Source organism: Rhagoletis pomonella, unplaced genomic scaffold (genome assembly GCF_013731165.1).
Source record: "Rhagoletis pomonella isolate Grant_MI unplaced genomic scaffold, Rhpom_1.0 Rhpom_scaffold_00010, whole genome shotgun sequence".
NCBI classification, from domain to species: domain Eukaryota; kingdom Metazoa; phylum Arthropoda; class Insecta; order Diptera; family Tephritidae; genus Rhagoletis; species Rhagoletis pomonella.
The window spans coordinates 33,175,362-33,198,258 of NW_023458564.1; the positions used below are offsets into that span (position 1 = coordinate 33,175,362).

The following is a 22,897-nucleotide window of genomic DNA, read 5'->3' on the forward strand; positions in this document are numbered from 1 at the left end:
GCTAATGTCGAAAGGCTGGCTTTAGTATAATGCGGCATTCGCAGCATACGATTGCGAATGACTCACTGGCGTCGAGCCGTTGAACAACTTTTGATAAATAAACGTGCAAGAAATAGTTCCGATACTAGCAAGTCAATATTCTATTAAAGGCGGACCTCCATAGTATGCGTATCCGTATGCGTGCGTTTGACATTTGCGCTTAGAAGTCAAAATCCATATAACTTTCTTACGTTTTCATGCACTGCTATGTAAGTGCTGACATAAAAATTAGTATATTCAATTTTTCTGTCAAACGCATGCGTACGTATATGCATGCTATGGAGGTCCTTGTCCTTCCTTGTCATTCCTTGTCGTTTAAAGAATAAAGGGAATGCCGCATTATACTAAAGCCAGCTTCCCGACATAGTAGTTAGCCATACGAACATACCCTGCAGTGAAAAATTATCAATTGTTAAAACTAACCAACTTATAGTTAGCTTTTTGGCGAGATTTCGATTAATACCTCACTTTTAATTAGCTATGACAAAACCAACTTAAAGTGAATTGTAAAGTCGTGCAGGAGTCATGCAGACGCAATCGGGAGTTGGTTTTCTTTACAAGTTTCTATTAAATATCCTCATACAAAAATTACTTCCAATACACTTTTTTTCTGAACTTCGCAGATTCTTTTTCATATTCAGGACAAATAAAAGGAAGATCGAAATTTTATACTATCATTTTGAAGTTATGTCTGACGGTGTTCGAATATGGGGCCACCCAGAGCAGAATATGTAAACAAATATGAAATGTAATATAATAAAGTAAATAAATAAGTAAATAAAAAAGTAAAAAAACAAAAAAATATTTTGTTTTTCTTATTGATATTTTATGTCCAAAAGTAGTTAGTTACAAGTTAGTTGACATGTAATGCAGAGGTATCCAGGTCTGACTTTTTTGCGGCCATCGCCCCACAAAAGTAGTTAGCTTTTTTCGAACAAAATACACAGTTAACAGTTAGCACTAGTGTTCGCGTAAACAGACTAAAGTTAGGTATAAGCTAACGTCACTCCCTGCAGGGTATATATGTATAAAAATGGGGCCTCACGGTATGTGAAACTGCTTATCTTTCAAGGTTGAGAATAGAAAAATTTAATTTTTAGACTAATGCGTCCATTGCTAAATTCGGTGTTACTTTCTGAAACAGACAATAAAATATGAAATAAAAAATAATAATTTACCCTCGTATACTTTAGCACGTCGTTTAAAATTTAATTACCTTGATTATTTATGATCTATAACGCAGTACTTTCGAAGAAAAACAGGGTTTTTTAGTAAAATGAGTCATTACAAAAAGAGTTGCATATAATTGCAGCTGGAAGAGATTACATATTAATCCTAACTAGTATAGAAATACGGCAACACTCGATTAGTTTGACAGCACTTGCAGCAGAAATAAAATTTACCTTTTCAATTTGGCAGCGAATTGCGTGAAAAAGTTGGATATATTACCGAGTCTAAAACGCCATCAACAGTCCGGTTTATATGGCATATATGTATATTTTGTTGTTCAAACGAAATTTCCACCAGTGACATAAGTAATTTTTCTAAAACCATTCAGCTGTTGCACTATTATAACAAAAAAAAATAAGTTTTTAAAGTGCAATACATATATTTTTCATTAACAGGCAACAAGAACAAGAGTACATGATAAAAGTCCTTTGCCAACGTTAAATCGACAAAAAAGCGCTGCTTGTGAGGAATGAATAACGATGCACTTTCGTACAACTCTTTTGCGCATTTGTGTTTTCATACATATGTATATAATGTATGTAAATGTGCAAGCGAAAGTCCTGCGGCAAAGGAAGCTGCACTGGTAACAGCTGCCTTAGCTTCTTTTGGAACTAGCGATGGCATGAAATTCGTAATACTCTAAGCGGAAGGTCCTTGGGACGACACAGCTCTTTGTAGCACTTCTCTTTACAGCTTCTATCTTTATCAACATCTTTATGCTTTTTTATCCTTTGCATGGCTGAGTTTTTTAATACTTATATATGTATGTGTATGCGTTTGACACAAGTCTTCAAGTGTTGCAAATGCGATTTCTTATGCCAAAGAAGCAAACGCGCTCGTTTTGACGCATTTCCTCCTGCTGTTTGTTGCATGGTTGCATTTACTGCTGTATGTTTCGTATGGGGGCGTTCAGAAATCACGTGATCATTTTTTTTACATTTTGGGACCCTCCCCCCTCCCCCCCCCCCTCCCCGCGAAAATCGCGTGATTATTTACTGAGAAATTAAAAGGTTTTTTTGCTCTAAGCAGAAAAATTAAAATTTTCATTTAACACTTCATTTAAATAAATACAATAAATACGTAACATAAAAAGTACAAAAATTCATTTGAGTTAAGGTAGTGCGTCTTAGCCAGGGAAACATTTTTTAAATAACCTGATTATGCATCAAGCCATGGGTTTGCACATACGTCAGTTACACTAACGATAGAAAGCTTCTCATCTATAGGTGCTGGCTCTACGTCATCATCAACAATATCGTTTTCATCGTGCCACTCTACCACATTTGTTCCGTCACTTCCATTTAAAATACACAGAACTTCAGCTGGACGACGATTAAGGATCCTTAACGAACGTATTGGTTCAAAATTTCTTTTCTTTTTATGCAAAGACTGAAGATGATTATGCAGACCTTTTTTTGAGCTGAAGTATAGCTGACAGTTAATGCACATGCGTTCGGTGATCAACCCTTTTATGGTTGGACAAAAGAAGTCGTAGGCCATTTTATTTATATCAAAATTTAAATGTTTCGATCCCAACGATAGTCTTAAAAGTAAAGGCGCGAATTGTTTTCCATCATGCGCGTCAGGTTTTGGGACAATTAGACCACTAGGTGTTTGCAGAAGAGGGTATGGAGGAGGTAAAAAGCGGTGATGTAAAATTTGAAGCAGGGAGCTCCGCATTTGTCCACAGCAATCGATATTAGTGCATTTAACTATTTGAAGCATATACTGACTTTCTCGAACGTGTGTGCTGTACCACTTAGTACATGGTAATACCGGAACAAAATTTTCAGCTCTAGCATCTGCTTCAATGTACTCTGCAAATACTTCGTAGCTGTCGATGACCATACCACTCCATATTTCAGCTAACACCTCACCAGCTTTACGAAAATTTATCTTCTCTAATGTTGGATCAACAGTTTTCCCATTTCCATCTAGATGGTTGCCGAAAGAATCGTGAGGTAGTATTACCCCCGCCAATTCCCGACTTAATGGAGCCATTCTGCGTTCAACCCTATTAAAGGCGCTTCTACCAGGTGCGTTTGTGAATATAAAAATAGCGTCGAGGTCATGTTTTTGAAAGTGATGAATTGCATGTGCAACCACCTTGGGGTATCTAGGATTTTCATCCGGGCCTCCGTCAGAAGACACAAAAATAACCGGCTTAACACGTCCACAATTATCTTTTATGACATTTCGGAATTGAGTTAAAGTGATAAGTTTTTCAAAATCAAATGCATGTGTGGATGCGGTCGATGACGAGTGCTTTCCACTTCTGATGGCAATATAAGATGGTCCAGAGTAGGTTACTGCTTCCGAACGTCCTATTTCACCATTTTGTATTACACATGCAGCATAAACGCTAGGTATCAACTTGTGTCTGGCGGCTATCATCCAATCGTGATCAGGAAGCGAAACGCGGTACTCCATATGCATTAAGACAGGTGCCTGCTTGTTAGCAGCTGCTAAACCTATTGGTACACGAGCTTTATCATCTTGCGATAGAAAGCATGCTTGCAGCGGGCCTAGAATACTTGCCAGCGTTTCCAACGATCTAATTGTAGCGACACAGAAGTGCTGGTCCAAATGGCTTTTGTGATGATCAGCCTCTGGCCGACTCAATTTAACAGGTACGGTAACAACGTGCTTTTTTCCTTCCGACGTTTTACAATTTTTTGGCATTAATCGCAAATATGTCGCGCTTCTAGATATTTGGTAACCGAGATGTAACAATTTTTCATGAAGGTCGCTTAAGGTTTGACAACTCCGTACAATTTCACTTCGCCGACGTTCGTTGGCAGAAGCACCAAACATGGCTATGTCGACAATTGTTTTGAGTAACTCAGGCTGCTTACATTCAATACGAGGACGGCCTGGAGTACTATGTGTTACATTGGCTGCGTCGACATTATTTGCACTTATTTCTGCTAGTTTCGATTTAAGAGTTAACCTATGCTTTTTGGAGTGAATAGCGTGAAGCTTTTTTCTTCGGAGATGTTTTTTACAAGACTCAATACGTTTTTTGATTTTAGAAATTTCGTTTGATTTTCCACGGAGCAATGCCACATTGTATTCAGCTTTCAGTAAAGAAATTTGATTCCGCAGAACGTCCTGCGCTGGGGTATTACGACAAATTGGCGTAGTAAACTCTTCAGAGGCCTTGCTATTTTGAACTACGTCTGCGGTTTCACTCTGGCTGCAGTCGGGTTCAATTGCGGGGGTAGAACTATCGTTCAGTTGAGGCGTTTCTTTATCATTGTTCTGAAATGCATAATACAATAATGCATTACTATTACAAACTTTTAATAAACTAAAATCTGTCATCACCTTTTCATTGGGGTGTTGGAAGTACTGGGCAATATTGGTGATCTTAACTTTTGTCGTTGACTGCTTTAGCTCTTTAATTTTATTTAAAATAATGCTTTCGAAATCAGTTTTGTCTGTACAAGTTTTTTTAGCATCTCTCCAGAAGATGTTTGTACTTTCCTGGCACGCTGCTTTTGTTTTATTTGTATGTCGTGCAACATATGCACGAAATAACTGCAAGTGAAGATTGGAATTCATTTCACCATAACTTTTTGAACTTAAATCATAGCAAGAGTTTGAATAAAAATTGGAATGGGTTCTACGCGACACGACTTGCAAGTTTTCGGTTATATTTTGAAACTTTTTACATAAATACATATATACATATTTATCGACTACGCTCTCAGTCAGCTGATATGATTGCCATATGCAAAATATTTAATAGAAAGGGAAATGTGGTTATTATTGAGATTAAAGCAAATCACGTGATAATACGAAACCCCCCTCCCCCCCCCCTACGTGATCGATAGTGATCATTTACCTTACCCCCCCTCCCCCTAAAGTGGTCACATGATTTATGGACGCCCCCTATAGTATTTTGGTTTATAAACTCATTAAAAAGGCTAGCAACTCAAGCTTTGTTCATGAATAACTTTCCGGGTCTCATTTTCAATGGGCTAAGAGCCAAATGAAAGGTTAGCTTCCTCATACACATGTGTATTTAAGGAATTGGTTCGCCTTATTTTCGGATGAAGGCCAAATTGCTACGTTGTTTATTGTCTAGTTAACATAATTTTTTACATAGTCATTGAGATGATGCTTGAGAGCCGACTTGGTCATACCTAAGCGAAGCGAATTCAATAGCAGATGCAATGGGAAAACATGGCTCGGAAATGCAATCAGCAATATCGGATATATAAGGATCAAATGGAATTACTCCGAAATATGTATCTAGGTCAGTGATGCTCAAAGCAGCGCCCGCGGCCGGAATTTTTCAAAGCTCTCTGTATATTTTATATGAACGCGCACAGAGTAAAAGCTCCCTCTGTGCATCACTGATCTAGGTGTTTGAATCGATGCTGGGCACTGCTTTGCCCGCGGGCAAAGCTCTTTTAAGCTTTCTATACATTTTGTATTGGCACGTGCAGAGTAAAAGCTCTCTCTGCCAATCGCTGGTTTACAAAGTCAACGCCAAAGTTGAACGAGAAAAAAATGGCAAACTTCTGAACTCAAGCTCGGAACACTTTGACGACGGCAACTTCACGACGTAACGACAGCGACATCATTTTGTCGACAAATGTCGCCTTGAAGCCAGCTTCTTAAACATTTTGAAGACCTCAGCGACATAGCAAACAGCTGATTTTAAAGTTTGACATTTTGGTATATTTATTTCACAAATTGTGTATTTTTATTTAAGTAAATAAGAAAAACATGAACAATCAAGAATATGTGATTAATTTTGCGACAATTTAATTTTGCAGCACTACATCTACTCATTGTCGCCGGCAAAATTAGAAATAGATTTAATTTGGCGACGCCGACAATTGCAGTCCTGCAGCCAAGATGTCGTGCTGTCGTCAAAATAATTGTGTCCGTAAGAACGTGTGTATTTAAAATTTGACAGATGCTGCTTGTCGCTTGCTGTCGTCAAAGTGTTCCGAGCTTCACAGTAAACGTCCCAACCGACGTCATCGCAAGAGCAATGCGCCAACGATCGCGTATACCAAAAAGCTTCCTATGCAGAATTTGTCGGATTGATTGATCGATTTCAGTCTTTTCTACATACATATGTATTTTGAAGTCCTGGATAACTCCGGCATTTGGTGTCGTTCTTTTTCAACAGCTTGGGGGAGATAGCGGAAGTGGGACCCTCAAATGTTTCCATTTTCATCTGGGGATAGCCTAGGTGGTGTATTTCGCTCTTTAATTGCGTTGAATCTGTACGATCCACAAGAAGTTATATTTCCCGATCTGATTTTTGTCGTAGCTCAGTTTAGATCAAACTGTGCGATATAATAGATAGTGAGATCACATCGAGTGGCTACGAATATTTACTTCACAGATTCGTCTACTTAGAGTGTAGTGAATACACTTTGTAACGGGTATCTTGTTCTGCGTTGTAGGGATTTACTTCTACATAAGTCATTACCTTCACTATATTTCTCGACAAATCTGCCCGTACTATTTCTCCTGCATTCGAGCGTGTGGTTGAAAGCCTACTAGCATGGGGCCTAATTTTATCTCCATTACCTTTAGTTGCAATGACGACACGCCCATCTTCAAGTAACCAAATATGTTTCTCAAACAAATTCAATTAACAACAATTATACGCTCGAATAAATTGTATCACCACGTATTTAGATTCTAAATGCTCATAACATTAGGGAGCCAAATATTCACTGGCAGCCACAATCAAATTTTGACTACCCTTGCATATACTTATGTATATACAGGCATACATACATATGTATGTATGTACATATGTATATACCGACCCAAATAGGTATGGCAAAAAACAAAATAATCGATTCATTAATCATATCATTAATCACAATCCAAAAGAATTAATTGCAATTATCGAGAAATAATCGATAAATTGAATTTTTGACGGCACTTTATTAGAGTTAGTATTCACAGAAATATTTTTTCATAAAAAATTTCTAATTCTCTTGTTAATAAATAAGCCTTATATAACATAAAACGAGTATTTTTAATGCCGATAATTATTTATTATTTAACCATGTTTGCGAAAACAAAAGTTTTTTTTTTGATAAGCGTTTTGTTATGAAGCGGTTGCGGCTGTAGCACCAGCTTTTGAAAAAAGGCGCTCAGCAGGCACCGAGGTACCAACTAAATGGCAGTATTTTTTCGAAAGTCCGTAAAGTTTGGGTAAACAACTTTTATTTCCTCAGGGTTGACCAACTTGCCAAAATACGGCTGATTTACAACCAACCTGTAGCATTCGACCAACTGGTTCGCCGATAAATCAATGCGTGTGTAGGGCCTTTAACGTCGCCACACTTAGTTTTGTAGGTTTTCTTTTACAATGGGCACAACTATTTATACCATTGCATGCTTTGAACTTGAACAATTTCTGTGGCTGTTTGCAATTTTAGACAGCTACAGAATTCATATTTCTTGAAATCGGTTAATGAAACTCAAAACTACGATACAATTAATTTGTAAATTGTAGAAAAACAATCGATTAATTTTATCAAATGATTAATCTCTGCCAGCTCTAAACACAGCATGTGTGTGTACCATTATCTATAAGTCTTAAAACGAATTGCTCACACGTATGCTCAATTTTTGAAGACGTTTCGCCCACCCCATCTTCGTCGCTGTGTAATGATTGCCCATCAACCCAGTTTCCTCTTATTCCCATCATCGAGTGGTGACATTCTCAAACTGAGCCGTCATCTCTTCTGTCGCCCTTATTTGCTGTGGCTTTTTTGTGTTTATATAAATAAAAATGTAAATAAAACGATAATGAAATTAAATTATGTTTTTTTTTTCGCCGGTTTGCATCCCCCCAAAATACCAAGTGACTGCCTTGAAATGCCGCACTTATTTGACTGTGTTTTCCAACGGCAGCTGTGCGCCTTTTTATTGCCTTCTACGTATTTGTACTTTTTTCTCTACTTATTTGTGCGTTTAATTCTCTCGTCCTCTGTACTTCCTAACAACCAATTTTGTGTGAAAAAAGAAAGCCCAGAACAGTCGAGCGGTTTTTGAAAATAAGGGAGCAGTCATTGAAGTGCATAGTTGTTGTGTTGCCGTTAGCAACACGGTAAGTGACTTGACTTTATTTACTTATTTACTTTTGAGCCAATGCTGCAAAACAGCCAAAGAAAGCTAAGGCAGTAAAAGCATCCAAAAAAATAAGGACAAATCCATAGCGAAAGCCAAGATGAGCTGCCTTCAAAGCCAACGGTGATGTTGAGGTAACAGGCAAAGCTGAGTCCTAACGAATTGGTGATGACGGGCAGAAAACACTGTTGATGCCATAGTTTTGCATCGAGCTCAAAGTGTGTGTGAAGAGTGGAAAGATGTGTTGCTTTTACTCCTGAAAATGATGTCAAAGAAAACACCTGTTACTAATTTGCGCTTTTTTGCCACCTCACCACTTCGGTGTGACAAGCCAGCGAAAGAGGCATCTTGTTGGAGCGGCAAGCAATGGCATGGCAAAACATGTAAAGCAGTTTGAAGCAAGCGCTTTTTTGAGGAAGGAAGAGGTGAAAGGATGTTTTTATGACTCCAACAAGATGCACTTATTTGTATTTTAGGTTTGGTGGAATTATGTAGACGTGAAAGTAAATAATTTTTGTTTAGAAACATATGGGACTTCATTTAATTTTTAATTGATATAGAATTTCTTAAATTCGTTATATTAGTGAAGATTTCAATATTTCAAAATTCCAGGTCATTTCCAAATGATTAAGAAAAGCAAGAAAATCTTAATTCGAAATGAGCTGAAATCATTTATAATTCTAATTAAAAGCATTTAAAACTTGTTATACTTAAGGCGGCTTGAACACGCAGTTAAAAGGGTAAAATTTCTGGCAGCCCTCTTCAGAACATAAAGCATGAAACTAATATTTTAAGAATTTTCTAACTCCATGTTAGGATCAAATGCCCCGAACTGTTTTTTTGGACAAACGATTTCCTATATCTTGATTCCATATATATACTTTGGTACACAGACAGATCAAATAAAGACTTGATGTAGGCATTTAAGTTATAATGCAACAGACAGAGCAGTTCTTATCAAGAAAGTATTGATATGAGAGGGCAAAGCGTCCGATTTGCCGCCGCAGTCGAGAGAAGATTGGGCAGTACCACTTGGTCAGACCGAGGTTGGATCGCAGATCAGAGCAACATCGATAAAAAGAATTTTCTAATGGCGATCGCCCCAAAATTTGGCTGCCAAAAATACGGCAACACTGTGCTGGGTACCAGGCCACTGTGGAATCGAAGGATATGAGATCGCCGAGGAGTTGGCGCGAGTAGGATCTCTAACGGCCACTTTGGGACCTGAACCATTCTGTGGTCTCAGTTGGTCCTCCACGAAAGTCATAATTACAGAGTGCGCACACTCTGAACGCAGTAAGTATTGGGGAGCGGTGAGGGGCCATAGACAGACCAAGCTCTTCGGCTACCCTTTCAATAGGAAGGATATTATTTTACCAAATAGAAATGAAATCGGGCTACTTTCTGGGTACCTGACGGGTCGCTACCGACAGCGATTCCACTTGCACTGAATAGGTATAAACACAGAGTCGGTATGCCAGGTCTGCCTTGAAGACGGTGAAATTTCAGAACATATTCTCTGTTCCAGTGCGACTTTGGCTAGACAAAGATTTATGTATTTCCAACGGTCGAAACCTTCGTTATAAAGAACCTCTTAGGATTTATTAGGATTTATAAGGCATACTGGGTTAGAAACTCTTTCTTGAAGAGATACAAAAAATCTTTCAGCTCGCTGTGTCTCTTGTTCTGTTATACCCAAGCTCCAACTAACTGACTAACTAATCAGCTCCTCGGAAGGCAGTCTCAAATCTTCAAGTGTGCTTCTGCTTTGAAAAAGCTTCACTCAACATCAATTTGCCGTGAGACTATAAGTTTCTAAAGGTGGTGTGTCATTCAAATTGGAGTAAATACTCAGCCAAACATGTAGAAAAACGTGAAAGCGCCAAATATATTTTAAGACGTGGAAAATCCTTGATGTATAGCAATGCCGGCCAAAGCCTGCACGTTGTGTAGAAAGTGTTCGTGCATATGTTTTAGTACTTATGTTTTTAAATCGGCTTATTCTTATGATGTTTTCGTTTTTACCATAAAGTTTCGTCTTTTGAGTATCCCTTTCTCTTTTCGTGTTCGATTCTAAAGTAAAAGAAAACGGTGGGAAAATTTTATGTACGTTTCTTAAAATGTCACATTCTTTTATGGCAAAAAAGGTACATTCTCTTCACTTTGAGTATTTTTCAGGGGAGATACATAGTTGCCCTGAAAATCAGATGGCTGCTCAAATGACAATATTATGAAATGCGTAAGCTAGACAAGGACAAGAAGACAAAAACCCCCACTTTATCGGGTTGAGTGTAACGTCAAAAACATTTTGCAACGTTTAACTGCAACATTTTTTGGAAGAAACGAATTCACCATTAGACTACGTGGTAACGGGGCGTATACGCAACATTCTTAGCTACAATGTAGGGTATGTAACACTTGAGGGATTCACAACGGTGTCGTAATTGTCATATTGTTGTATGTCGTAAACTTTAAAATCTTAAACAAATGTTTAAAGAACTTGAAACGGCAACCAACTATTTTTTAACACTGCAAAAATTTATAATATGACTTTGATGGTACTTTGCGGATCCCCTTAATATATTTTTTAGGCGTTTAAAGTTTACGACACACAACAATGCGACACTTGCGACACCGTTGTGAATGCCCCAACTGTGTTCGGATTTTTAACTTATTTTGCGCAAAGGTACTCAATTGCGGGCCTCCGTTTTGTTCGATTGGCTCCAGTTTTCGAGATAACGGTATTTGAAACTTAACTTGGGCCGCTGACAGCACATTGAGAAACACCTTTTTTTCATAAATTTTGAAATACATACTTAGAATGCCATGCGTCAAAGAATAAAGTTGTACACTACCACCACAGCTCCACAATTTTTATGAAAGAACCATCCAGAAAATCGGGAACTAATTCCATAAATATAGGGTAACTCACAAGATTTGTAAATATTTCCAAAACCACCGTATAGTGGCGATAAGTAATGCAAGAACTCGCCACCTGTTTGTTGCAGCGAAGATATGTAGAAGGAGAGACCGTTATTCTGCAAGGAACCGTATGTATAAACATGCATATTACAGATGTCAGTGTACATCAGCATAACTACGAAATGTACATATGTATGTAGGTACATCACTTGATGTGCTAGCGATGTGCTTGTCAAAATATCGCATTGGCAGGGAATACATAGCAAAGCCATGTGTCATAATTTACAGCACATATGCATGTACGCATTACGCGGAACCCACGAAAGAAATGGAAGCACTAAAAGTGACAGCAGCAGTGCTGAAATCCTTTGATATATTCGAAAAGATTTCATGCATGCAACAAATGCTTTACTTTCACACGCAAATGCCAGTCTATAATAATAAATACATTCACAAATTTTTCATGTGTACTTATTTACTCTGCATAATGTAAATGTGCATAGGTGTTTTAATGTAGTATGTATGTTAATACGTATGCATATCGTCGTTTAAAGTACAAAACCGCGTATCAACAAAATGTAAAACCGCGTATGTGAGGTTGCATAAATTATTTTCTAGAGAGTAAAAACACTCATATTTCAAAATGGTTCTCTTTTTTTTATAAAGCAATCGCATTTCTGGCTAGTATATTTCAGGACGAATGGATTAGGATTGAGCCAATAGCTTGTGTGAGCAAATCCAATTTTCGGCAGCAAATGTCTGTTACGCGGTTTTGTACCTTAAACGACGATATGTAATATAGCTACTATACACCTGTGTGTAAGAATAAGCTTATAAGTAAGATAAAGAGGTGAAATAAACTGTGCATGAGTAGATTTAACGTCAAATAACACATATTTATACTCCAAATCCTGCATAGAAATGTATATACTTACTATGTATGAAAATAAACTCTTTGCCTTTCTACATATTTTACATGCACTGGGTTATTTTTAAGAGCTATTTTAAGCAGTTAAATAAATGTGAGCTTAATTAACTCACGATTGTTACATGTATGCATACATATGTATGTATATACATAAGTATGTATTCGCATATACCCAGCGGGAAATGTATCTAACTATAAGTTAACTTGGAGTTGATTAGGAAGGAACTGAATATATTTTCTTTGAAGAAGGCTAACTATATTTTTAGGGCGATGGCCGCGAAATAGCCAACGGGGGTTACCTCTGCTTTAGATGTCAACTAACTTGTAAATAACTACTTTTGGAAATAAAATATCAATAAGAAAAACAAAAGTTTTTTTTTACTTTTTTATTTATTTTATTATATTAAATATTTGTTTACATATTCGTACTCAGTCAGACATATCGAGCCCTAACCGCCAAAATAACGTAAGCGACATTTTTTTCAAAATTTTCTTTTTGATGCAGAAATATTCCTAGAGCAACTAGATGCATTTCTGCATCAAAAATAAAATTTTGAAAAAAATGTCGCTTGCGTTATTTTGGCGGTTAGGGCTCGATATGTAACTTGAAAATGATAATGCGCCGTATGAATAAACAATAAGCAATTGCTTTTTCTTAAAATTTCTTACACTTTACTCGATTTATTCAAACAAAATTGAAGTAAAAGGTATGCAATTTTAAGAAAAAGCAATTGCTTTGTTTTTATTCATTCGGCCCAATATAAAATTTCGATTTTCCTTTTATTCGTACTCAATTCGTAAAAGTATTTGTGAAGTGCAGAAAGAAACTGTGTTCAATGTAAACTTTGTTTGGGGATATTTAAATAGAAACTAGTTTAAAGAAAACAATCTTCTGATTACGTCTGCATGACTCCTGCACGACTTTACAACTCACCCAAAGTTCCCACCATGCAAAACATGAGAAATAGGCAACAATCGTCAATGGCAACAAATTGGCGACTCACCGATTTATTGCTGTGGTGACAAATCGGTAACATCACTTCATTCATGTCAATTTTGAATAAAAAAGTTCTCAAAAATTCCGAAACTTATGAATATGGCGTCAATAGTATTGGCCAAAAGCATCTAAATTATGCCCAAGGACAAGATTGAAAAAATAGGAAGCCTCACAGCGGGAAAATGAATTAATTCCGATTGTTAGTTGCAATTTGGTATACAAAAAAATAAATGAAGTATTAAAAAGAATAAAATTATTCCAAATATCGCCTGATGCGATAAGAAAAGGACTTATTCAGGTAATAAGAAAACGACTCGCCCAGGCGAGTTGCCTTCGGCGGACGTTTTAAAGCGACCGGTAATAGGAAATCGATTCGATGGCAATATTACCGGCAATAAATTTGTTTCCGAGGGCGACACATTTTCTTATTGCTGGCAACACAAATTGTTTGGTGGGTTAGTTTTGTCATAGCTATAACTACAAGTTGGTTATTTTTTATCAATTCAAAATTTTTTCTGCAGGGTGTCCTTTTATGTGTGTGTATGCATGTGCGTAGACACAACATTTAAACTAATTTAATTAGGTTGTTTTTAAGCCTTTTTTATTAAACTCTTTAACGCATGTTTCCTTTAAGGAGTTTTTCGGTAAGAGCCTTTAGCTCCACTTCATCGCAATGTTGTTTTACAGTGGATTAACTTTTGGTCACAAATTCAATTATACCTCAGTTACTTAGTTTAATGAATAAATTAATATAAAACTTAATTCTTATCCTAGAAGACATATAGTATAATTTAAAGAAAAATTTTTTCGTAGAATATTTTGATGCTTTACCTCCAACCATAACAGAAAAAAGTTGCTAAAAAACAGTTGGAGCACTAAAATGTTCTAACAATAAATTTTTGTCAGAGGGATCATCAAAGATGAAAAAAATTATCCGATTACATAAAAGTGCGAAATAAATCGTTATCTTAATTTTTGGTAGTGGATGTAAATTAAAAAATAATGAATAAATAGATTTGTGAATTTTTTTAACCCTTTTATTTCTTCCGTTATAGGTCTCTATAGGTTTAACTCTTATTCGAAAGAGTTCTACAAAGGGCAATTTCACCCAGAAATAAAAATTCAGTAATTAAAGATTAGTCCATTACACGGCCTAATCGAAATTGTTAATTTTCAAGACAGTTTTTTTAGTGTTGTAAAATATAGTATATACTCATTCCTTTTTATTAAAAATTTGATTAAATAATCTTCATAGAAATATTAAAAAATATGTTTAAAATTGTGCTGGCGGGACTTGTTGTTGTTGGTGTAACAGCATACAAATTCCACAAAGAGTTGATGGGGAGATTTGCTGGAGTGACAGCCTGGGTCGTTCCGGTTTCGGAGACCCGACTGTCGTGGGACCATGGTGGGACTGGTCTTTATGGTTGGTGTTAAGTAATTATGTATGAAATAAAAGTTTCCACGGACAAAATTTGCAGCTTTTTTAACGGACTTGGAAAAAGGCGGTAGGTTATCAATTTATCGGGATATATATTTTTTATGTACATATGTTACGGGATATCTTTGAACCATTGGGACCGTTATTGTATTTCAAACAAGAATGAAGCAAATTCTATAAAGTTTTATCAAAATTAATTAGATTTGAGTATGTAGTTTCATAGTCCATTAAAGTAAGATATGATAAAATGCAATTTTGAAGTATCTATGAAAAAGTACGCCATTATGATAAAAACTTAAAACTTAGATGCATTTTTTTTTTTAATTTATAGATTTTGTCTCATTTTCCTACAGAATTTGAAATTCGGACTTACATTCATACATGAAATTTTTTAGATAATGAGCTATACTTTTATAAATAAATAATAGACATCGAACAAGCAAAAAAAAAATATATAATAAAAATTTGTTAGAATATTTCATACTTTCGCCACCGTATTTATATAGATTTTTTACGGTATCGAAAAAGTTCTGGTACCATTTTAATTATATTTGAATTTATTATTCAAGCAAGCTAACTTCAAATTAAATAATGCGTGTTTACTACTACCGATGATAGGTATTTAGATTCGCTTTTACTAATATTGTCGAAAACCGCCATTGCAACACCTACCCCCTACATCCAGCAATTTTCAAATTTGTCTTCAAATATCACTTATCTTCCTAAACACTACTGGCGTATTCACAACAGTGTTGTAAGTGTCGTATTGTTGTATGTCGTAAACTTTAAACGTATAAAAATATTAAGAGAGTTCGCAAGGTACCATAAAACATATAAGGGGTATTCTTTCTGAACGTTACCCCCACCCTACCCATTTTGATCTTAACTTAATTTTTTTTTTTAATGTAAAATACATGAAAAAACTCAAGCTTCCCAATGCCGAGTGGCAAACTAACGTGAGGATCAATTTCAAGGTCATCTCGAGATCAACATGGGTTTTTAAACTGGTAACCTCCTTTTTTTTCTCGAGTTAAGAAGGAACGGAAAATTCTACGTTCAGATAACATACTAATCGTAGTTGGGTAAATTTGGTGAAAAAAAATTATTGAATAGGAAGATTGATGCTTCATATGACCCTGGCGGTGAAATGAACCCCACATATGATGTGTTATCTGAACTTAAAACTTTCCGTTCTTTCTAAATTTGGGATAAAAAAGGAGGGTCACCAGTTAAAAAAAAACCATGTTGACCTCGAGAAGACCTTGAAATTGACCCTCACGTTATTTTCAAACTCCGTATTGGAAAGCTTTTGTTTTTTAATGAACTCTACATATTTTGAAAAAAGTTTTCAGTCAAAAGAAAAAAGGGTAGTGGGGGAGTAACGTTCAGAAAGTATACCCCATAAATAACAGCTTTTAGACTTTACGACATATCACAACATGTTTAGAAAAAGATTAAGAACAGTGATTTAGCAGACTCTAAGTTCTGAAAATAGTAGTCCGATGTTTGTAAAGATTGTTTTAAAAATTTTCTTGACAAGGAAGAGATATAAATTAAAAATGTACATTAGGGGTGTCCAAAAATACAGGGAAAGTTTACTTTTCGAAGTTATCTGGTGCCACCCCCAGATCTGAAGGATACCGAAAATAAGGAGACCTAATTTTTTCTGAAATCGGTTGATAATTAACCGTGCCACCGGTGCTTGATGTTTTCATGGAGAAAATACATTTCTTGGTTGTTCCCTCTAAAACTAAAAACAAAATATTTTTTATTAAATAAAATATCATAAATTTTGGACCATCAATTGCAAAATATCGATATTTAAGAAAGTAGTGTCGATAACCAACGAAATTCGCGCATCCCTTGCGCGACAAAATATTTAAAAATACGCGGGTTTGTGGTAAATTGTATACATATCTGTGGACTTACATGCTTGTGCATAAGTTTATTTATGTACAACTGTTTTATTATCTCAAAATTTGCAACTCTTCTCATTTCAAGTTAACTCTTCTAACTTCCCATTTTTTATTCCAAATTCAGAAGCGTTCGTTAGTTGGGTCTCAGTTACACTAAACTTTTCCATAATATTGTACGTACTTATAGCTGACAGAAATTAATAGAATTTCAAAGACAGCAAAGAGAATAACAAAAAGGGCATAAACACGTTTCTGATAAAAAAATATTCACAGCAATCTTGGAATACAGGAACTATTATTCAACGTCAATTTTATTATGTGCAACAACAAACAACTTGAGTGCGACGAGACTGAATAGCATCAGCTGCAACAACAACATGAAAGTGTGAGCACTGGTTAGTAGCGTTATGGCAAGGGCCAACTAACTAGAAAACAAGAGGAGTATGGCCGCTGTGCCATTGTTGTTGCAGTGATAAATTATGTTGCAATCCAACTTTGACGCTGCTGTCATTGCAGCAATCATTGTGTTGCGCCTTCATTGTTGCTGCTGCTGCTGCTGCTGCCGTACCAAAAGTGAGTTCATTTTTCTCCTTTGTACTCTTTCATTCTGCATCATTCAAGTTGCAATACACTCCCATTCACATTTTAATTTTGATCAACCCTGTTAAAGGATCCAAGCACGGCTGTGGCGTTAATGGACACTGTCAGCGCTCTATTGACACGATTTGCAACGCCTTTTCCTATTTCGAAAGCTTCAATACCAAATACGTGCTACACACACACATGCATATGTACACAAATTTGCTAAATTGACGGTTATTTTATTTTATTCAATACAACTTTTGTGTTGTTTATCAGCAAAGTTTTTCACTTGCCTTCCTATCGGCCAACTCTGTGATTTAGATAGATATTTGTTTCATATTTAATGATAAATGAGCGCCAATAGAATTGAGCCAATAGAATGAAGGATAAGTGGAAAATGTAGTCCACAGATAAGAACATCGCAGACGATAATTTTCTACCAGTTACTATTCATCACATGATAAAGAATTTGCAGGGATTTGACCGAAATTTAAATTTGAAAAAAAAGCAATTCGAATAAGAAAAGTAAAGTGGATTGTTTTTGTATTTTCATAAATATTCCATTAATTAGGTACATAGAAATTATCCTGAAAACCATTATGATCTTCGGATTCTTCAAACGATGGGCGGTTTTGAACCCAATTCTGAGATAGGGCGTTCTTGAAAAGTTTTCTGATATAGGGCGTTTTCGAACTGGCTGCCAAGATTGGTCGATCTTCCACTCAGGTATCGATATGAAGTTTACTCCAGACTGGAGACTATCGAAAAAACCTCAGAACTGGGCTTCCTTTAGCTCAGTCACGCAACGACGTTGACCTGGACTGGAACGAGAAGTCAAGCGTGGAAAGACAGTATAGCTCAGCCGCAATTGGTATAAATATTTCTCGAACTCTTAAATAAGATCAGATTTTCATCAAATGTAGGATATGTAGTATGTATGTTTGCTGAAATTAGTAGTCTGAAAACGGGGTGCAAAATGTATATACAGTGAAATTTTACTTGGAAAAATAAAACCAAAGCAAACCAACCAGGAACACAGCTTTCAAAAGGATGTTGAACATTATTACTTAAGAGTAGAAGTAAGATTCTTTTGTAGAGAGATACCAAAAATAAGTATATACTCCATTATAAGATATGTAAGTATGCAAATCCCGCGATGTCTTCTGCATATGTTGATAGTATCATTTTTCTATGTACATATGTATGTATGCTCGCTCCACAAGTCCTCAGCTGTCCGTACCCGTCGTTGCCTGTTTTTATATTTATTGCAGTCGCGGTCCTTGGTGGTAGACCAACTAAACATTGATGCAATACGCTCATCACATAGCTTTACTGGTGGCTATGCTGGCGTATAGTTGCTCCTTAGAAAGAGTATTTTAAATCGTTGCATTCGCTTTCGCGGCAAGAGCCATTGCGCCAATTTGAAGCGAACTGACAGGAAGTTTTGAATTTGCTCCAGCCTGTGGTTGAACATATAGCAGCTACTTCACAGTCTCATACATACATATATAAGTAGTATATACCACTGAAATTGGCACTTGAGTGACAAGTAAAATCCTTTAAGTCTTCAATTACTCAAGCTTAAATAGCGAGTACGCACATTTTTCGTACAGTGAAAGCGAAAGAAGCAAAAGTGTGAGGCAGCTGCCGAAGATATGTAGTGGTTGATATCCATTGAATTTAATATAAAGATGTTCTCAATTTTAAGAAAAGAATATACAGTTTTCGAGGTAAACATTAGTAAATAAGATTACATAAGTGGAGGAAGAGTCGTCATCTTCAGTATCCACGCGAAATTAAATCGGTACAAGGCTTCAATATCTTCACGAGTATGCAACTGATATACATATTTACATATGTTTGGATACATTTCTAATCTTATTCACCAATAATCACATTTATATTTCAGGTGAAATTCAAATGGAAACAATAACTATAGCGCATCGGATCAAGACAGAAGAGATACCTACATATGCATTCATATACTCATGAATTTATGTATGGGTGTATGTACAGATTTGTATTGTGGCTGACTGCAATTTACTGCGAAAATAAATTAACAACTTTGTACGATACTGTTGCTTCTTTAATTAGCCGGTACGGAGTTTATTATGTTACTTTGCACCCGCATTCTATCGACGGCTGATTAAGAAGGCGCAAGAAAACCGACTCAATAAAATTACAAATGAAAATTCAAGACATGAACTGCAAACATCAGACGGCGAATGGCAAATGTGGTCAAATCCTTGCTTCTGTGGGATTTTATAGAAAAGCAAGTTCATTGCAGGCAGTCAAAAAAAAAGTGCAACATTGATGCAGTTTCTCAACTCAAGGCGAATTGGCACACTTAATTGTAGCAGCAACAAGGACGTTTAATGTTCAGCTACAATGTAGAAATAATTAATGGAAGAGTAGAATGAAGTGAGCGTGTAGGTGGAAGATCGACTTACATATCTCGGCAGCCGGTTCGAAAACGCCCTATTTAGAAAACTTTTCAAGAACGCCCTACTTCAGAATGTGGTTGAGGAATGCCCCATCTCAGGATTTGGTTCAAAAACGCACTATCTCAACAAAAAATATGTTGAGATAGAGCGTTTTTAAACCAAATTCTTAAATAGGGCGTCCTTCAATCAAATTCTGAAATATGACGTTCTTCAGCCAAACTCTGAAATGGGGCGTTCTTGAACAGTTTTCTCAGATAAGGCGTTCTGAACTGGCTGCCGAGATAGGTCGACCTTCCACTCAACCGTCGATATTTACATATGTATGTGCAGATGTATATGTACTAGGGCAGGTTAATTTTGTTCGCACCTTTCCAAGCAAATTAAAGGGTAATTTTGGTACTAGTTCGGTGTCATTTCGCGTCTAGTCCCGAACAAAGATGTTTACACATCAAATTTAATGAGTATCTGGTACTCACGCCTTTTTAATACCAACTTGTACGCGCAGGGTCTTCGGTACGAAGAATTTATTTTAGATATACATTTTTTATTAAAAAAACCGCAAGATGGCGCTAATAAATAAACAACATGCACATAATTACGAAGAAATACAATTAAAATTTTATGTAGAATAAATATAAAAAATAACCGCCATAATATGTACATATTTATCTATGTATTAGGGATATTGCCAATGTGCAATTTTAGACATCCGAAGATGCCAATGCGGATGCGGTTATCAAGTGTTTTAATGCAATAAATTAGGTAAGTAAATTAGGTTATTTAGGTAAATGGAAAAGATTGTAGTGTTTATAACTATTTTATTTGGTACTAAAAATTTAAATTTTTAATTCGTTTAATAACTAATTTAACATTTGAAATTCGTTTCGATTTACGCTCCACCAGTTGAGGGAAGTTTCAGTTTTATTTATTCTATTTTATTGCAGTACAAGAATAATTCCTTTTTGAGAATAAATTCGGGGCTGCTAATGACGGATGTGTGCTCCTAACTTTCATCTTCACTTGAAGAATGTAGCATCATGGCGAGGTCGCTCTTTAAACACCGCTTACTAGCCGAACCAGATGTTTCAGGTTTCTCTAAAGCCTGTTTTTATGAATGTTTCAGAATTTGGAGAAACTATAACGTCATCAGCGTCTTTCGACTTTAGTTCTTGTAATTCATTTTTAATCATTTCTTCTGTGACTGGTTTGAAAAATGTGTGCTTATAGCAAGGGTCTAAATAGGTGGAAATAAATTTTTATTTTGCCGGGATGAAATTTTCTGACAAAATTCTCAGATCAGGTTCAGAATCTTGTGATTTTGTTAAAAAAATCACGCAGGTTTTTATACATAAGCATTTGAATTATTAGAATCCCGGATGATATGAGGGTCCCAGCGCAACAATTTGTCGTTTTGATTGCCATATAATCGTTTTCTCAGTGCACTTGCACAACATTCGCATTCGCAAAAACTCCGCATTGATTACACGGTGCTACAAAAAAGTCATTAAATACACCCGAAAAAATCCTAGTGTAGGTCGAGTACAACATGAAAATTGGTTCCGCATAGTTCTTGAATGATCAATTTTTTCTTTTTCTTTAAAAACACCGTTATGTTCGTACTTGATGCACTTATCTATTAACAGCTTGACTATTTTTAATCCGATTTTAAACGTACAACCTACACTGAGTTTTGTTTCGAGTGTATTTCATGACTTTTTTGTAGCCCCGTGTTATTGCGAATGCTTATGGTAAAATTAATACTGAAGCACATCGTCGCCTGGGTTAAAGATTGTCGTATGTTAATTTCGGCAGATTGTGGGAAATCGCGATTGAAGTTTGGAATGCAATTTCTCAAAAACGCGAAGATATATTTTCTCCAAAGTCTCTGAAAATGTTACTAGTTCACAAAATTCTTTAATTATTAAATTTTTAATGTTTATTGTTAATTAGTTTTGAGTTTATGAAGGAATTTGACAGCCACTTTGTATGAAATACGACAAAATGTGATCAAAATTTCTACAAAATTAACGACACTTTTTACTCAATATCTCGGAAACTAAAGGAGATATCCCAAAATGGAGAACGCCTTTTTAAAGATATTGATTAGTTTAATATATTTACTATCGAAAAAATTGTAGTCAAGATCTCGGAAACTTAAGGAGATATCTAAAAACTGATAACACCAATCGAAAGACTTATTTCAAAATATATAACCGCATCTAGAACTAAAAATCGTATACGATATGTATGTATGTAATTATGTCCCAGCAAGAACAGTACTAGGCAATTGATGGAATTTAAGACCGGCACTTCTGTTAGAATGTGGCGTATTCGTTAGCAAATCGATGCAGTCACTTTATTAGGATCACAGGAAAAAAATGACCATCATTTGCAACTCTCATCAATATGTACATACATGCGATTTCCTATCCCTCTCGCTCTCATGATTTCGCAAAAACTTTTGATAATGTGTTAGTAAAGAATACATTTTTCCCCCTTTTGTTGTAGTTTTAGTTAGCCTCGTCTTGCTGGGTTTGTGATTTGCAACAAGCAAGTCTGACAGTAACACAAAGCGCATTTACGACGGATACCATTGCAATTGCTGTTTAAGGCTTAAATACATACTGCAACAATATCTGCTTGCTTATCTATTTACGTACATACATATGAATTTATATACATACGAAAATGTGGGTATGTTGCAGAGTTACAGCTAATTAAATGCAGGAACTTTTTATTAAAGAAGAAATTAAATGCAGTCATCACAATAAAATGCACCAAATCAAGTAAATGTAAGATGTTTAGCAAAATATTGTGTGATCTTTAAAAAAACAAAGTTGACTTGAATAAATTATATACAAAGACCTACGAGCGCTGTACCGTCACGTTCATGGTGGTCAAGGTAACGATCTTCGGCCCTACTGCCGGAAAATTCTTTCGGCGTTGCCGTGGGCCCGAAATATGCAGCATTATGCTGCACTAGGCTTCAGCATAAGGGAATTTATCAGGCTAAATGGTTGACTCGAAATCGAAAGGCGAGAAAACCAATTGATCAGTGCTTTAGAGGTACGTACGATTTGTGGACCAAACATCGACTCGCACCACTATCTTTTTGTAGCGAAGATACGCAAATGAGCTTGAAAAGCTCTCCAGCAGGAAAAACGCCGGAATATTTGATCAGAAAATTAGGCGATTTACGAAAGGTTTCAAGACTAGCAGTAGAATTGTGACAATGGATCCGCTAAATTGTAATTAGGTGTTGCATATAATAAAGCGCGCCTC

General features: G+C 36.1%; 1 protein-coding gene across 1 annotated transcript; it reads right to left on the minus strand.

Moving 5' to 3' along the window:
* Window positions 1–2,427: 2,427 nt before the first annotated feature.
* LOC118746346 lies at window positions 2,428–5,065 on the minus strand. The gene is made up of 2 exons (XM_036480200.1): window positions 4,597–5,065; window positions 2,428–4,530 (listed from the first exon to the last, which is right to left on the minus strand). Exons 1-2 carry the CDS (start codon window positions 4,951–4,953, stop codon window positions 2,428–2,430), a joined length of 2,460 nt encoding a protein of 819 aa, XP_036336093.1. The 5' UTR covers window positions 4,954–5,065.
* Between the last annotated feature and the right edge of the window lie 17,832 nt (window positions 5,066–22,897).

Excerpts from the sequence above, each read along its gene's own strand:
- LOC118746346 (XM_036480200.1), bottom strand. The coding sequence starts at position 4,953 with ATGTATTTATGTAAAAAGTTTCAAAATATAACCGAAAACTTGCAAGTC. Across the intron at positions 4,531-4,596 it reads TCCAACACCCCAATGAAAAG|AACAATGATAAAGAAACGCC; the intron begins GTGATGACAGAT and ends TATGCATTTCAG.